The sequence below is a fragment of the Hydra viridissima genome, unplaced genomic scaffold (genome assembly GCF_058129835.1).
Source record: "Hydra viridissima isolate aposymbiotic clone 2 unplaced genomic scaffold, HvirCarnegie_v1 scaffold_11, whole genome shotgun sequence".
NCBI lineage: Eukaryota > Metazoa > Cnidaria > Hydrozoa > Anthoathecata > Hydridae > Hydra > Hydra viridissima.
The window spans coordinates 940,328-958,695 of record NW_028324310.1 but is presented as its reverse complement, the minus strand read 5'-3'; the positions used below and the strand labels follow the sequence as shown (position 1 = coordinate 958,695).

At 29.4% G+C, this 18,368-nt stretch overlaps 1 protein-coding gene and 1 pseudogene across 3 annotated transcripts in view; one reads left to right on the top strand and one right to left on the bottom strand.

Annotated features, from left to right (window-relative positions):
* LOC149881576 (adhesion G protein-coupled receptor G2-like) overlaps positions 1 to 18,368 on the top strand; it is a 31,032-nt gene that overhangs the window by 9,925 nt on the left and 2,739 nt on the right. For 2 of the 3 annotated variants that reach the window (XR_016445090.1, XM_090067104.1), the window contains exons 2-5: positions 1,776 to 2,144; positions 11,229 to 11,278; positions 11,820 to 11,993; positions 17,433 to 17,727. Coding sequence is in view for 1 of the 3 variants with exons in the window: in XM_090067104.1 (XP_089923230.1) it covers positions 1,776 to 2,144; positions 11,229 to 11,278; positions 11,820 to 11,993; positions 17,433 to 17,727 (888 nt within the window). In the remaining 2 variants the exon portion in view is untranslated. The remainder of the gene's footprint in view (positions 1 to 1,775; positions 2,145 to 11,228; positions 11,279 to 11,819; positions 11,994 to 17,432; positions 17,728 to 18,368) is intronic. The other variant, XM_090067105.1, reaches the window with a different exon arrangement.
* LOC149881577 (uncharacterized) lies at positions 4,015 to 4,547 on the bottom strand (annotated as a pseudogene).

Here is an 18,368-nt window from a genome sequence, read left to right as displayed (position 1 = left end):
TTAAGTTAATTAATAATAACTAGGTTAATCAAGTTTTAAAATACTCCGAAAAATGTAAAAAATTAGAAAATGACTTAAAACGATAAATAACCCCCAAAAAAAAGAAATTTTAATGACGACCAGCTCGAGCGAACATTTTTAATTAACTGAGTTAGCGCATTAATGCGTTAACTCAGTTACGTACGTAATTAATTTATACGTATAAATTTACACGTTTTTAAAGACGTCTCAAAGACGTCATTAGGACGTCTTAACAAAGACTTCCTGTGAGGACGTCTTGGGACGTCATAATTTGGTCGGAGACGTCGCGACCTAATTAAGACGTCCATAGGACGTGTCTTTGACGTCTGTGCACGCTGGGATAAATTTTACTTAAATGGATTCTATTTAAACTTATACAACTGATTTCCTCAATGTCAGGTGTTATGCAAAAAGTTCATCTCGATAAACTTTGGTTTAAAGTCTCCTTATTTAAAAACAACTTATCTGATTTAAAATAACACAAAGTAAACTCATTTAAATTGCTGCGCAAAAAATTCTTAACACTCAGTACAAAACTCCTTCTCTAATTTTAGTTTTTATTGCCGCAATAGCTTTTTTTTAAATCACAAATGTGATGAAAAGCCTCAGCTAAAATCAACTTAGACCTAAACTCTCTATAATAGTGCAGTGTGCGGCATGGCATTGTAATTGCAAAAACTCTCATTCTATTCAACTCTAATAATTTTATATTTCATCTTTGTTAACTGCATCAATATTAGGAAACAATATTAGAAAACAAAATCCGAAAAAAAATTATCAATATTTAGAAAACTTTAACATGATTAAAAACTTATGTGGATTGTACGTACAGTTGTCAAGTTTTGCCGTTGTTTTTCTGTATATCACTAAAATATTTCCTATGAAAGTTTAAATTCTTTAAAATAACACAAAGAAAACAAATCAAAGCGGTACGACTATTCTTAAACTCAAATATTGCCACTCAAAACCAGTTATCTCCATGAGAATATCTCTGTGAGCAAAAGAAAAGTTGTGATGTTTTTTTTCCTTGATTTTTCTTGATTTCCTTAAAAAGTGTAAATTTTTCAAAATAAAAAAAAAACAAGCAGTATTATTGTTGAACTCGAATATTACCACTCAACATCTTAATTCAATCTGTTACCTGCAGGTGCATACTTTTTTGTGTAATAAAACTAATGCTTAGGTTTTGTTCCATTTTAACTATATTTACTTGACTAGTAGTTTTTACTTAAATGATTATAATTATTAACAAGAATTTTTATATTCTCAATAGCACACGAGCAAAAAACATTAATTTTGGGTTACTCAACCGAGATCTTTAGGTTAAAAGCTTTCTATTTATCTTCAATCTTCAAATATTTATCTTTCTATCTTCAATCTTCAAATGTGATTAGCAGTGCTCAATTGGTCTAAACAAAATAATTTAAACCGATAATTTAAATCAAAAAATTAATCATAGCTGAGATGAAAAAAAAACATAAAAATTAGTTCAGTAACAGTTTTTGAGCTTGTTTAGTTTTTTCTCATTATGTTCAATAACTGAGAGAAGGGTGAGTCCGAGTGCATACTTTGATAAATTTGAAAAAGATGGCATTTAGTGAACAGCTACTATTTAAAAAGTTTCTTTTTTCTCTGACATCTCGTTTGAGAAACCTAAATGAGGATTTTGATATCTTTTTCCCCTCATAGAAATATTTTCCTGTTCTGTTAAAATATATTTACGTAAATTTGAAGTACATTTTTATCATTTTTAGTATTTGCAGCTTCAATCCAACCATCAATAAGTAAAAGCAACCTGAAAGTAGGTGATTCTGTAGAGATAACCACAACAGTTAATTACAAAGGCGATAACTTTAGAACTTTTAAGTTTATAAGTGGCACGACTACAATTGCAGAACTATACAGTAAAAATCTTAGTTCTTTTGTATTAACTACCAAAGGTAAAGAACTTTTTGGTGACAGAGTTTCAGTAAAAGCATCAAGAAAAGAAAAAAAGTATATTTTTGTCATTAGTATCTTGAACCTGACAGCAGCAGACTCAATGACGATATCAATGGAATTTAGCTATCATTATTTTCCTTCGAAGAAAACTCTCACAGAGAAAATAAGTTTTGTTGTTACAGGTAACTTTCATATATATTTGTTTAGCGTCATATAGCATTAACTATATCTATCATTAAAACAAAATAAAACTAATCAATCTAATAATATGATAATATCAATCGTATTCAAAAAAAAAACTGGTTAGGTGAATGTTTAGAGTGGTTCTAAGACCGGAAATACTCTTCATTTATATTTTGGATATTGCTTTTTTTAAACTCTTCTTTTAACAAAGAGGTTTTTTTAGTCAGAGCAGAATTAACATTTTTTGTTAGCCTATTTTGTTTTGTCTAAAAAAATTAATTTTAAGTGACCAAAACATTGTGAAAAATTTAAGGACTTGAAATGGAAGAAACCTGAAGAAATCCTTAAAAGTAATACAAAACTAACCTCAAAAATAGTGGTTTAAGGTAGGGTAATTTTTTTTTTAAGAGTTCATAAAAAAAATTTGGTTATTTGAATTGGTACGCTAAAAGCTTTATCTCATATGGTCCGTTTACATGCATGAGTTAGTCATAAAAACTCCCAGTTTTCGTCAGAGAAAATGGCTTCTGTCTTAAAGTATTTCTGCATACTATTTTTACTTAATCATGAAATAATATATCGTTTTATCAAATGAAAAATAAAAAGATATTATAATTATTATTTGACCACTTTGAAAAAGCTATGAGCTATAATTCAATAATTAAATACTCCACAACCTTTTCTTTTAGATCCTCTTTCTTTCAGATTATTAATCTCATGTTTGTAATTTAAGTGCGAGACGCATTTAAATTTAAGTGCGAGACGCATTTAAATTTAAGTGCGAGACGCATTTAAATTTAAGTGCGAGACGCATTTAAATTTAAGAATAAAGTTCATCAATTTTTACCACGATATGTCGGCAGTCCGCATTAAGAACTTAAATCAAATAAGACCAAGTCATCTCAAAGATCAATAACCTTGAATGAATACTTTTATTTTCACGAGATTATGTAAGTAAAAGTTGGCGTTTACAATCGAATATTAAAAAAAATATATAGCTTTAATCATTAAGTTTTGGGATGTTTTAATGAAGATTTCGTGAAAGCCATCAATTCCTTACCACGTAGTTATAAAAATATACTATGATGCTTTTACACACCACTCAATTTTAAAAAATTCAAAATTATGACTTTTTTTTCTAATTAATATATAAATCAGTTTTAACTCCTATATTATATGTAGCAATTGTCGAATCAGAGAATGGACAGTTTACATTAACATCTGTTTTTGAGCCATCTCAGTTTTTAGCAACCTGAGCTATTCGTTTTCATTGAATTTTCGTTAAAGTGTTTCAAATTTATTCCTAACCAATATTCTTTTTCTTTTTGGTCTTTGTTTGTACCTCAACCGCCAGATTTTTTTACACAATGAGCTTACGAAGATACTAATATGATATTTAGACTCTACGGGAAGAAACCCCAGGGCCGCGTTTATACATTTTGAAATAATTCATCATTAAACTTTTCAAACCAATATAAGTTTTTAATTTTCATGAAAAAGGTGTACATTTTTAAAGTATATTGCAAAAATAGCCATCTTTGTATGCAATTAAAAAGTTATATTTTTAATGTAAGTACAATAATTTTCAATTTACATTTTTTTTTTTTTAAGTGAAGCTTTTTTTTAACTGCTGTTTTTTTCCCGTATGACGTCTTTTTAGCTTTTAGATCGATTAAAAAGTGAAATTAATAATTATTTTATATTAGTTTATAAATAAAATCAAACCGGAGCCTATTTTACCAATCGACTTCGCTACTAAAATTGTTTTAGTTTAAACGCAGAGAAAGAAAAAAAAATTAATGTTTAAAAATCTTTCAAAAAACTTCAACAACAAAAAAAATGGTACAAACTACAAATGAAAAAAGGCTACTATTTTTCATCTTCACAATCAATATTTTCATTAAGTGTCTCGTCAAGATTCTGATTGTAAGACACAGAATCGTAAAACTCTGTATTTAATGTGAACTTTTTAATACTTGTATGTCTCTGTACTTCGCCTCCGAGATACAAAGTTTTGCATTATATAGAATCTCACCTTATATAGCATTTTTGCTATTATTTTTTAAATTTGTTTTTAACAATAATCCATTGCACAAATCATGATGGAATATAATGCCAGTTGAGTCTCCTTTAAAAAAAATTTCATGAAGGGGACGTGTTGGAATTGGACATTTGTTCTTATAAAATGCTCTCATAAAATCAGTTACATTTTTTCTTTCATCAATTCTACGACTTGAAATGGAGTGGATCATTCACAAGCATTTCTCAATATTTTTATTCAATATGATGGAATAAAGGTGGGTATTTTGCAATTAATTTACCCCATATCTTTATCACATTCCATATAAGAATGTTCGCGTTCTGCAAACAACTTTAATGAAGTCAAACCTTTTTTTTTTCATAAGTAAGGAAATCCATAAAACAAATTAATGCACAGTTTTTGTTTTGGCCATACAACAATTTATCAAGTTTATACGACAATTTATCAAGTTCATACGACAACTTGTCAAGTTTATATGACAATTTATCAAGTTCATACGACAATTTGTCAAGTTCATACGACAATTTGTCAAGTTCATACGACAATTTGTCAAGTTCATACGACAATTTATCAAGTTCAAACGACAATTTGTCATTTCCAAACTTGATTTTAAACAGGTTAAACTTCTTGTTTATATTCAGTTCTTCAGGAAGATATAGTTCTCAATTTATTTTGAGGAGAGTGGGACTCTCGACCTCTGAAAGAAGAAATGTGATTACATTTTAAGTGATTATCTTTTAGCTAAGGAGTAAAATTTTTATAATGATGTTTGTATTTTCCTCTTCAATTGTGAGGTGAGTGACCTATATAATGAAAAAACATATTTTTATTTATGATTTATGTTATTGAAAACTTACATTAAGAATAAAGATTTTGTAATCATTAATGTATTCAATAAAAAATTATAATTTGCATGTGGTTAAAAGCCTTCTTTTTATTGTCTTTCAACCTTTCCTTCTTTATCACAAACTTATTGAAGTAAAAAATAAAAAATAATCGCAGGTTTTTAGTCATTAACAATCAGTGAAAAATCACTTTTAACTGAAGCATAAATATAATTATTGAAATGTTTATAATGTTTACAAAAGTTCACAATGAAAAGTTATGATCAAAGAATGGTACATCAAACAAAAAAATAGTGCTGTACAAAAGTTTACATCAAAATGTTAAAACTAACATTAATAGAGAATAAGGGCAACCCAAATGTAATTTTGGGTGTGATAAGAAAGAAATTTGACTCACCTACAAATATTCAGCTCTGCCAGAACCTGCAAACATATGGTGTGACATTCTTTTTAGTTAAGGCAGTATTATCATTTTTTCTTTTTAAAAAATTAATTTTAGCAAATTTAGTAGATATATTATTAATAGTCTGAATGATAATGACTGGCTTTATGTGTTGATGAAGTAAGCCTTTGAATGTAAAGTTAACAAGAATAAAAAATTTCCATGCATCATAAAAGGGTTATTGTATACAAAAGGTATCATTTGACATATTTAGAGGGATTTTCACAACAGGTTCAAATATTCTAGGAGGTGGTGTGAAAGCGCCTAGAATTAAAACAAAAAATCTCATCAGGTTATTTATTGTCACTATTAGTTACTATCACTTGTAATTACTATCCAGTGATATATACCAAAACAATTTGTAAGTGAAATACATATTCAGCTCTTCCAGAACCTACAATCATATGATATGACATTCTCTTTAGTTAAGGTAGTATTACCATTCGTTCTTTTTAAAAAATTAATTTTAGAAAATTTAATAGATATATTAATAATATAATGTGATATATTTAAGGGCAACCTAAATGTAATTTTTATTGATCAAATAAGCACAAATTGAACTAAATTCATAAATACAAACATGAACAAACAAACTGTTACTTGTAATTACCTCTTGATATAAAAAAAATAATTTATATTTAACACTGCTATTATAACCTTTTGAATCTATATTTCGTGGTCTTCCTCTTGAAACATTATTTAAAGTTATAAAACTAGCAAGATACGAATCTTGAGCATCCTTGCTAGCTTGAGAGTTAAAATTGTTTAATAAAAAAATTCTATCATCTCTTTTAACAACTTCGAAGCATTTCAACCTTAAACAGTCACATTCAAGTCCTGTTTTATGCGATGCTAGCCTTTGTTTTTTTTTTTATTTCACAATGTTTGATATTCACGCAATCTTTCCTTATTTTTTATTTTTTGGGGATTTCTTTGGCATTTCTTATGGTTTTTTATGTGCCACCATTTTTTGTTAAATTTACATCAATCAAATCATTTTTGACTATTTCGAAAAACAATGACTTAGAACTATTAGTGTAAGTCTTGATAATTCAAAACGTAAGGAAAGTTAACTTGGTTGATGTCTATCAGTAAATGCCGAACATTATTAACATTCTTAAAAACTTGTTTTTCGAGGAGGTAATTTTTTGTATAACAAAGAAAAGAGATTTCATTCCATCAAATTTTAAACATACATCAAATCGTGAATTTGCTTTGAATTCATATACAAAATATGCTATTATGATTAATAAAGCTAGAAAGTGTAAAATGTCAAAACATTCAAAATGTGACCCTGCCGTTTCTTTTCTTGTAGCCTTGACATATTTTGATTGCTGTCCATTATTTAAAAAAATTTGTTGACAATCAAATCTTTGTTAGGTATGGCAATATATCAATGCCACTGCTACGTTTCCTCTAAAAATATAAATACTTATATCATTTATTATATGTATTTATTTTGAGACTAATTAACAAAAGCTGTTTTATACAACTTTAAAAGAAAGCGAACAGCAGTTTTTCTTTCTTCGTAAAAGTCCTTTATGTGCAGTTTAAACAGATTTAGGTAAGACAATTGTTTCTTTAAATATAATCCCCTCATGATCAGTTAACTCATTTTAAAATCTACAATATGGTTCAATTACTGGGTTGTCATACCATTTACCAAGCAACAATTCATTCTTTACTACAACGAAACTAAAGTCTGCAGTTGTCTCAATTTTTATAACTTCAAGTGATATTGATTTGGATGCCATATTTGTCACAAAGGAGTTTACGTAAGCCGCGACGTTATTTTCATCTGACTCACTAGATATTTTATTTGGGATGCAGTTTTTGAATATCAAATCTGCAATGTTCTCTTCTCCTTCTTTATGTATTATGTCAAAATCATGTGCCTGCAATTTCATTTGTAATCTTGCTATAGTTTAGAACCGAAAGGAAAAACAAACTTCAGCAGTTTGTGGTCCACTCCACCTTTTTTTTCAAATTTTTTAAGCAAAGTTTTTTCCGTGCAATTACAAATGTGACTTTTCAATTGTCCATACCAAAGCTAGAGCTTCTTTTTCTGTAAAGCACTATTTTAGATTAGTTTCTCTCAATTATCTACAGATAAAGCAGATTGGTTTGACTCCAACATCTTTTTGTACAAGTATTCCTGTTATTGCATAATTGCTCGCATTGGTAATTAACTATACTTCTTTGTGCAGAACACAAAAAGCCAAAATCGATTGATTCACTTGCTAATTCATTTCAAAGCATGTTGAAAGCATCATTATGTTTTTGACCCACTTAAGTTTTTATTCTTTTAGTTATTCGCCTAAGACTCTTGTTTTTTCACTAAAGTTGTTAACAAATCTTGACACATATGTGAATAAACCATGAAAACTACGAAACTCACTAATAGTTGTTGGTGGTGCTGCATTCTTGACGGCCTCTAATTTGTTTGGATCAGGATTAATACCATATTTGTATATTTCGTTACCGAAAAATGTTATCTTCTCTTGAGCAAAAATGAGGTTTTTTTTTATATAATTTCAAACCAAATGTTTTGGGTTTTGATGGACAATAGTTTTAACTTTCTTACAAATCTTATTCTTCTGATGATATCATCACTGATAAACTTTCTTAACAAATCTTATTCTTCTGATGATATCATCACTGATAAACTTTCTTAACAAATCTTATTCTTCTGATGATATCATCACTGATAAACTTTCTTAACAAATCTTATTCTTCTGATGATATCATCACTGATAAACTTTACTCAATATATTTTTACCATAAATTTGTTTCATAGTTTTTTGAAAAATCTCGAACAAATTGTTAATACCATATAACAATCGTTTGTGTCTATAAACTTCCTCATCCGTTTAAAAATTTGTGATTTTACTTGACTCAACATCTAACCCTAACTGAGTATACGCCTTTATCATGTCTGATTTAGCAAATATCTTTAACCATACATTATATCTATTTCAAAATTGGGTATCATTCACGATTAATTGCTTTGTTGATGGTTGTAACATCTTGATAAAATCGAATTGATTTATTTGCATTTGGTACAATTACAAGATTACAAATCCTTTCTCAAGATTCTTCAACCTTTTCAATAATTTTTACTTTTTCAAGACGCCATTGTTCAGCTTGAACTCTTTTCTAAGGTGATAAGAATGGCGATGCAAATTTTGCGCAATTGGTTGTATATTCTCGTCTCAATGAAGTTTGCAATCAAAGTTTTTGAGGTTACAATGTTCTTGGAACATATCTTCATAAATTGCAAAGTGATTTAGCAATTTGTATCAAAATATTGCAAGTCATGTTTTTTTTTTTGTTTTTTTTTGATTTGTTAGAGATTTAATTGCATCATCAATATTTTTAATCAAGTTAAAAGCTGTCTAGTTTCATTTGATTTGTTAACCAATGAATTCACACCATTATCTTTGTTAAGCACGAATTTCATTTTCCAACAAATTTTAAAATATTCAGCTCTTTTGTGGTTTCAATTCGCATGATATTTCCAACATTATATTTATTTATGACACACCGACATACGATTTTGTTAGTAGCTATTTGGTTTTTTGTTTAAATTTCAGCCTTTTAACATCCTTTAAATTTTAGAGGCGCTAAAGCGTAAGAAAATATCCATGTTGATATTTCCTTACGATTCAACGTAACATAAATAATGTTTCCTTACGTAAACGATATTTTCCAACTTGTTTTTTTAAATAATAAATTAGGATTATGGTTTTTAAACCATTCAAATGTGTTTATGTTCAATTAGATTCACATAAGAGCTTGAGTCAATAATCATTTTTATTTTAGGATTTTCCACCAGCACATTTATTAATGTTGTTGCATAGGATTGTCATCTTTGTTTTGAACGATATGTAAGGGCAAAGCACTTCCTTTAATTCATTTTCTGAGTTACTTTCACTTTTGTTTTTATTACTTATCTCTTTAACTTGTTGCGTTGTTCTAAAAGAGATTTTTCAGCAACTAATGGCTTGATGATTTTTACTTTATAGATTTATAACATGTGTTGCCATTTTGGTGTCCAACGAAATACTTCTCCCCACATCGAAACCATAACAAGTTACATGCTCTTTTATACATAATTTTGCTTCGGTTAGATTTTGATTTAAAATCTGCTGCTTGTTTTTGTTTTCAAAAAACAGCTTTTTTAAAATGGTCTACCATGCCAATTTCTTCTGTGCATTGAATTGTTTTTTTTATCAGACATATCAATTGCTTGTTAATATGATATTTCCATAAATCAACCAACTTCAACACATTTCTAAATGTTCATTTCTCTATCCTTGAGAAGTGTTTGCTTAATTTTTATAGAATGGTTTGCTCATATAAATTGTCTCAGCGATATCTGGAAAAGCTAAATATTCCTTTACTGCCTCAGCGATATTTGAAAACGTATAATATTCGGCTTGTTTTCGTGATTGAACGACAAAGCTCATAGTGCTCTCCTATACAATTTTGTTTTAAGTTCATAAAGTTGTACTGTTCATATGTGATTTTTTTTTTCGTTTTAAAATATTGATTTAGTTTTTCATACATAGCATTCTATTGATCAGTATCGTTTCCTTTAAGAGTTTTGTGTATTTGTTTTACATTTTTCCCTGCTAAATGCAACAGTAATGCCATTTTTTTCATCTTGCGTAATTCCTGTTGCAATTAAATTGAATTACAAAAATTTATTTCCATATTTCCCAGTGTTTATCTAAATTTTTTATGCCATTTTTATTCACAATGTATTGCTATACACCCGATAAATTACTATTTGCTTTTGCCACATATTACTTATCGTCGGCAACTGTTATGTTTTCCCCAAATATATAACTATTTATATCTTTTCCTATATATATTTATTTTAAAATCAATTAACAAAACTCGTTTTATACAGCTTTAAAACAAAGCGAAATCCGGTTTATTCTCTACTTCTGTCAGTCTTTATTTCATTTCTTGTACACGTTTTTAAAATGCGTTCCACAGCAAACGTTAATACAACTATTACAATAAACTGTTTTGAATTGCAAAATGACCATGTTGGAAATGCTTCAAAATTCATTTGACATCTTTCTACAGAACTGGTTTCTTCCTTAAAATCTAGGTATTATTTACTGCAGAAAATTTATCCCTTTGATGTGAATGTAATGAGTTCGGTCCAATAGTTGTTTTTGATATTTCCAAAATGCATAATCAATACGCCATACATCTCTTTTTTTAACATTTAAGTTTTTTTTGTGTGTAGATTAAGGCTAAGGTTATCGTAATGGCTTATACACATTGTGTTACAGAAAAACCTCGTGATATTTCATTTGGACTGATTGAAAAATCATAAAAATTGATTATATGATGATACTGTTCTTGAAAGCTGAAAAAATATTAAAATACCTGAGAGAGAAGGTCAAAAACAGATTAAAATTGAAATTGTTATATATTGTATATGTTTACAAATAATCCGTTTTCCAAAAAATTTTACAAACTAGTCATTTGCTTGCTTGAAAATATATTGACACATTACATAGCATGTAGCTGAATGTTTTCCTAAAATTCATTTGGCTAAAAATATAAGTAGTGTGTCAATATATTTTCATTAATGTGAAGACATACACAATCTCTTTATATATAATCTATGCTTCAAGACTATTGGAATCTCATTTACCTTTCTCAGCACTGATCCTTCAAGATGGAATTTTTTTACGACTTATAAAAGCACTTTTATATGTGCTTCTTTTTGCAGATTACGATGCGAAATCGTTAACAAATCAGCAACTTATTCTTTTATATAAGGTAGGTTTCTACAAATGCTTGAGTTTATATATAATTATTTGCAAGATTTTTGTCAGTATTATATATATGTATATATATATATATATATATATATATATATATATATATATATATATATATATATATATATATATATATATACATAGGCGCCGAGTTCACGGGGGCAGCAAAAGCACTGCCTCCCCAGGAAATTATGCTAATAATATATTATCACGGATTATCTCGGGGGCGAATAGATACTCTCACCATCATAATAATCAGTGATAATATATATTAGTATAAATTTCCTGGGGGGCACTGCCTCTGTTGCCCCAGTGAACTCGATGTATGTATGTATGTATATATGTATGTATGTATGTATGTATGTATGTATGTATGTATGTATGTATGTATGTATGTATGTATGTATGTATGTATGTATGTATGTATGTATGTATGTATGTATGTATGTATGTATGTATGTATGTATGTATGTATGTATGTATGTATGTATGTATGTATGTATGTATATTATACTATGAAAAATTTTTTTTTATTAAAGTTTCCTGTTTGTAATGGTTCACAAAAGTTAATTTCTTGCTTGCTTCCTGAAGAAAAAATACGCCAAGCTAATGAAATTGTCAATTCAAGTTTTTTAGTTTCAACGCATCAGGATATATTTCTGGTGTCAGAGATTATTGATGAAGTTGTTGTGAAATCAAATCATGCAAAAAATGTAATTATTAACTAATTAATTTTTTTTTGAGTTTTCTAATATTTTGAGTCATAAAATATTAAGGACAGTTTTTTTCATAATTCTTAGAGTTTTAATCAATATTAATTACATAATATTGTGTGTGTGTATATATATATATATATATATATATATATATATATATATATATATATATATATATTAAAGTAGTTAAATCTCTCTGCTAGGGCAAAGTTATACATTTTTGTTGGATTAACTTCTTTCATTACTTCATCCATTTGTGTATGAAGTATATTGGGTGGCCACTCACTCTTTTTTGTAAGCCATGTTGGACCGTTGAACCATATATGTGGAATTTTTCCATTTTTAATTCCTCTACTTCCAATATCAGCTGGGTTCTGATTGGTTGGACAGTGACGCCAGATAATCCAACTTTGTTTATTGATTTCTTTGACACTATTTGATACAAACTGTTTCCATTTACGATTGTCATTAAGGATCAAATGCAGTGCTATTGAACTATCAAGCCAGCCGTATATTTCCATAAATGGGTGTCCTTCAAGTGCCAATTTAACGTTTGTAAGAGCATTAGCTACGATGAGTCCAGAAATCAATTCAAGTCTGGGAATAGCACAACCTCGTTTTGATATGCGTGATTTAGCTGTAAACAATCCTTGAGTTACTTTGTTTCCTTGATGTACTACTACGTATATTGCACTGCAGCAGCCATCTTTGCTTGCATCACCAAATCCATGGATTTCAAAGCAATATTTAAATCACAAACTTGTCGATATATAAGTTTTGCTGTTAGTGTTATTGGGGAAATCACACCAGGTGGATCAAAAACTCTAGCCAAGCTTTCTAAAATTCCTCTTTTGGTTGTGATGTTTGTTTGACGAGTTGGTCTGCAATCCACTAATAAAGTGTCATCATTTTTGTCCCACAACAAACCAAGAATTTTTGAATAACGTTTATTTTATTCATTGATGGTAACTTCATGATTGTTCTCTTTTGAATCAACGGTTTCTAATGCAGGAAAATTCAATTGCCATTTGTGAAGCTGGAATCCTCCCATTTCGAACAGATGAATTGCTACTTGTTTAAATTTTTCGACACATTCCAGGTCAACTCCCCCAGTGATTATATCATCAACAAATATACCCTTGTTGATTATCTGAATTTCACTCTTTTTATGCGGATAATGTTTTTCTTATGTCAATAAATGTTGCTTGACTACTCCCTCAAGAATAAAGGGACTAGATGAACAGCCAAACGAGATTCGAGTAAATCTTAGAGTTATTACTTCTTTACTTCTCAAGTCCGATATCCAATAGAAACGGAAAACATCACGATCTTTAGTATCAACTCTTATTTGTAGAAACGCTTGTTTAATGTCTCCAGTAAGACAAACAGGTTGCAATCTGTTTTGTAAAATAACTTTGAGTAGTAAGCGTTGTAATGGAGGACCAATATGTAAACAGTCGTTAAGTGAGGGTGATCCATACTCTTTAGCTGACGCGTCAAAAACAATCCTTAGCTAGGTTGTTTCGGAGTCCTCCTTTATTACTGCTCGATGAGGCATGTAGTATATTCTCTTGCCAGTTGGTTTGTTCGGTGCATACTCAATTATCCCGTCCTTGAGTTGTTCTTGAATAATAGCGTTATATTTTATGAGATCATTTGGTTTCTTTTCCAGTTTTCTAAGTACACTATGCAACCTTGAGATAGTCCCATCAGAATAAGATGCTAGTTTTGAATGTTCTACTTTCCATGGTAATCCAGTGTGATAAGAACCAGTCGAGTCTGTTGTAGCTGTTCTTTAAATTCTTCATATACTTCATTTTGATTCCCTTCGCTTTGATCTTCTAGACCAAGAACATCCAAGCTATATAGTTCTTTGTAACAGTCGTTGGTTGACTTTGTAAAATATAAACAGTCCGAGGTGCTTTGTCTTGGTCCCATAACCGTCCAACTAAATATGGTTTCTTCTGCAATAGCTTCTACATCATTTCCAGTCCAATATATCACCAGCACCAATTATAAGATGAATTTTATGATCATCGCAGTCATCTTCATTATGAAAATGTAGTCCCTCTAAGCGTTTGAATTTCTTTTTTAGGACGGATATCCTCGGATTTTGTAGCACTGTAAGCACTTTCCTTTCTAGCTTGTAGAGTTTAATATCAAGGCTGCTGCGTCCGTTTATTGAATATAGAGTGGTGTAGAACAACGGAAGGTTTTGATGTACTGATCCAGTCGTTGTTTCAATCTTTTTCGATTTCCAATTATTTGACTCTAAATTTAGGTAGTTGATTGGCGTAGATGAAGCATAAGAACTACCAGCTCCCGTATACAAGAGTGCTCTCACTTTATATTTGCAAACGTTCACAACAATTTTGGGATGAATAGTTTGCCCTTCGTATCCATTTATAAGGATTCCCTTTTTTGATTCGTTTTTATTAACCCCAGTGCATATAGATGAATGATGCCTTCCTTAACAATAGTAGCAAGAAAGTTTGCTACGTCTGTTGGATACTGTGTGGTTTGTTGACGTGCAGTTGAAGCAGCGATGGTTTTGTTTAAGATATTGTTTCCTTTGCTGATTTGAATGAAGTTTCGTACATTTGTGACTGTGATGATTTTGCGAACTGCAGTTGACACAACCAATGTTTTTAGTTTCGTTATGTTGGAAGTATTTTTCCATTTGATTTTTGTGCTCCCAATTATTTTGGGGTTTTGAATTTTCTTTTCTGATATTATTTCTTGCTCGTCCAATAGATGATTCTGAATTTCGTAAGGTATATTTACGTAGAGCTTCAATTAGCTGTTCAAAGCCCCATTGCTGCCATTTTGGATCTGTTCGAGTAATATCAGCTTTAACAGGGCCCAGTTTGCCGAGAGTTTCACGTACCAGTATTTCTGCTGTTTTCAATTTGTTCAAAGTTTTCAACGAGTTTATGCTTACATTTAATTTTCTATAAAAATTATGTATTTGATCCACGTCGGCATTTTTTATGTAGGGAAGATCCATGATATCACGACCATGCTGGCGTATAATTTCAGAAGTGATTCCATATTTTTGATTTAGAATCATTTTCGCTTTTTCATAACCATTTCCATTAAAAGGGAGTCCAGCAATTTCCTCTTTTGGCGTGTTTGATAGTAGTTTACGTATTTATGATAATTTAGTTACTGGAGGATAGCTTCTGTTGTCAATTTCTGTGCTGCATTGTTCCAGAACCGCACCCAATCCAGAATATTCTCATCAATTTTTGAAATTTGTAGTCTGGGAAGCTTTGCTTTACAATCATTTGTGTGTGCGCTGTGCATGCTTTGAATTGTTTCTTGTTTTTGTTCATTTAGTTCTTCTTTTACACGAGCAATTTCTTCGTGCATTTTCTTCTTTTTCGTAATTTCTCTTTCTATGCGGTATTGTTCCAGCGAGATCAGAAGTTCGCTTTGCTGTTTAATTAAGTTGTTCTGTTGTTCGTACCAGTTGCCGATTTCTTCATTGTCCGCGTTTTCTTCGTCTCTTTTTAATTCTTCTATGTTTTGGATTAAGTTAAAAGTCTCCGACAGTTTTGCTTTGATGGTTGGTTCAAATCTATCTAGTGTGTGTATCGTTATTGTTCAATGATATGCGTACTTCCAGACTAAGTTGCTCAACTTTTGTTAATGTTAGTTCCAATTTCCTTGATAGTTTAGCAATTGGATCTTCGCGCTGCTACGGAAGCATTTTAAATTCTATTGTAATCTTTGATTCCTTACGTCAGTTGATGGCTTGAAGAGTGTTCCGTAGATTCCAGTTGTCCTGGCAGGGTCGCCACTTTGTGCTGTGAATATTTCTTTGTTTTTAACTGACTAAGGATGATTGACTCCTTTTTTGTAACTTGTTTATATATATTGCTATAAAGGAAACAGCGTTATTTATACTAAATCTGACATAGTTGACAATTACTCGTAACTAAAAATACGATAATAATTACCAACTTCATACCATATATTAATTACTGTATAAGTACTTGACGTCATCGCGTGGTTTAATAAATGTGTATGACAAATAATATTTAAATTAAATATAATAATACTTAATGCATATTAATGTATATAACTGGTATCATAATATTTTTATCGGTTGAACATAATGAAACTCAGTGCCGATTGATTGTTGATAACTGAAAAAACCATTTCGCAGATTTTGCTAATATTTTTTGCAATTAAATGTTTAGTTGTTTGATTATGTTGGTGTTAAATATTGGTTATAATTGGTTAAATTATGGTTAAGTTATTAGTTCATATTGGGTGAAAATGACTTAATGAATATCAAAGAAAAATAAAGTTTTAGAAGTTTTTCTTCAAAAATTCTTCTTTTTATTAAGCTATGTTTTCAAAATTTACCGAAGTCGCTCTATCTTAGCTAGATTTACTTTTCAACAATATAAGGAGCCTCGATCTATCAGTTGAAATTAAGAAAATGGAATAAAGGAAAGAGTTTTGTAAATATAAAGCAAAATCAGTAATTCGCTTAGTGAATTCAAATTTATGTCAGTTGCCGAGAAACCTTACAAAAAATTTAAATACAACCTTTTTAGAAAAATACTTAAATTCAAAATTATAAAATTAAATATGGTGACACTGTTGCGAAAAGAGTCACATCCATTCAGCTCCTTTGGTTTGTAAAGTACACCATACATAAAAATTTTTATTTGATACAACTTTTAAACAACAAAAGCATTATAACAAGAGGAGTACATTTTTGTCATAAGATAGAGTATAAGATTTCTATTTTTTTTTTAACTTTTTTGTGATTAATTACATATAGAACCTCAAAGGTGCAGAATTTGATTATCTATTTCAACTGTTTGCGCTAGTTTCTAGGTTCACAAAGTAAATATAACTTTCAAATTTTTAAAATAGTTCATATTTTAACAGTGCTTTACTAAGTTTTAGTGCATAATTTTAAAATTTATCAAATATTACCTTAGTTTATAATAGCAACGAATATCTGGTATTGGCTTTCAGTCGTTCGTTTCGGAACTTGTGACTCGTCAAAGTTTAAAAAAACCATCCTAAACATCATCATCATCATCATCATCATCATCATCATCATCATCATCATCATCATCATCATCATCATCATCATCATCATCATCATCATCATCAATTTCATCATCATTATTTAGTAATTTACAGTTTAATAACTCTAAAGTCGTTTAAATCTCTAAAAAACGATTTCAAAAATCGGTCAATTGGCTGAAAGCTTTGGCAATGCAAAACTTTTATTCCCGAATATTCCATCAAATAATTAAATATTGAACGTTTTAACTATACAAACTTTATGCACTCTTTTTTATAAATAATTATTTTTAAACTAAAAAATCTCTTTTATTCTTAAAAGAGTTAAAAGCATACTAATTTGTTATAGTTCTTCATTTTAGTCTTTTCTTTTCGCTGCCATAGATTTCGGTTGGGATTTTAAATTTGGTTGATAAAATTCTAGAAGTTAACATCTCCCTTCTTTCTGAAGGTCAAGCTGATAACAATTCCTCTAGAAAACTTTTATCAAGTCTTGATTCTTTAGCAAGTTTGATGGCTGAAGAGCTTAAGGAGCATAGTAAAATGGAATATGATGTTTCAAAAAACAACATTGCATTAAGTGTGGGCACTGTAAAAAGTGAAAATGTGTATATTACTGCATACAAAGTTGCTGAAAAAGAAAACAAAGTTGCCATATCAAATAAATCACCAGAAACTTGTAAGTTTTTCTAAATTGCGTACTTGGAATTTGTAAATCTAGCGTATACTCGTAACATCTTCTTAATTTAGAATACAATTAGCTCTTATTTAGACTTGTGCATATTGCTTTAACAACTTAAAATATTTATTGCTTATTGTATAAATATTTTATCAAATTTATTGGTTAAGAGATTAATATTTTAAGAATATGAAAACATTTTCTTGCAAAAAAAAAAAATGCAGCTTTTGTTATTGGCAATTAATTTAAACTTTTCAGTTAAAAGTTTATAAATAAAGTTCTTTAAATGCTGGGGCGTTGCAGCTACAAAAAAAAGTCAACTAGACTAAGCAACCGGAATTTGTAATGAAACGGAATCTCTAAAATATTTAATTGGAAAAATTAAAAGCTGATCAAAATATTTGATGCTCGGAGGTTTTTTGTGCTGAAGTCATTTTAATGTCGAATTCTTAGAGAAAAAAATGGAAAACAAGGAAATGAATTCTTAATAAAGTGGTTTTTAGGTAGCAGTATTGGATTTAAGAACAAATTACAAACTTTTTGTAAAGTTGTAAAAAGATAATAAAATTACAAAAAGGCAAGATGTTTTGCATGTGAAGATTATGAAGAAGAAAACAGTTTTTGTATGATATAGATTTCAA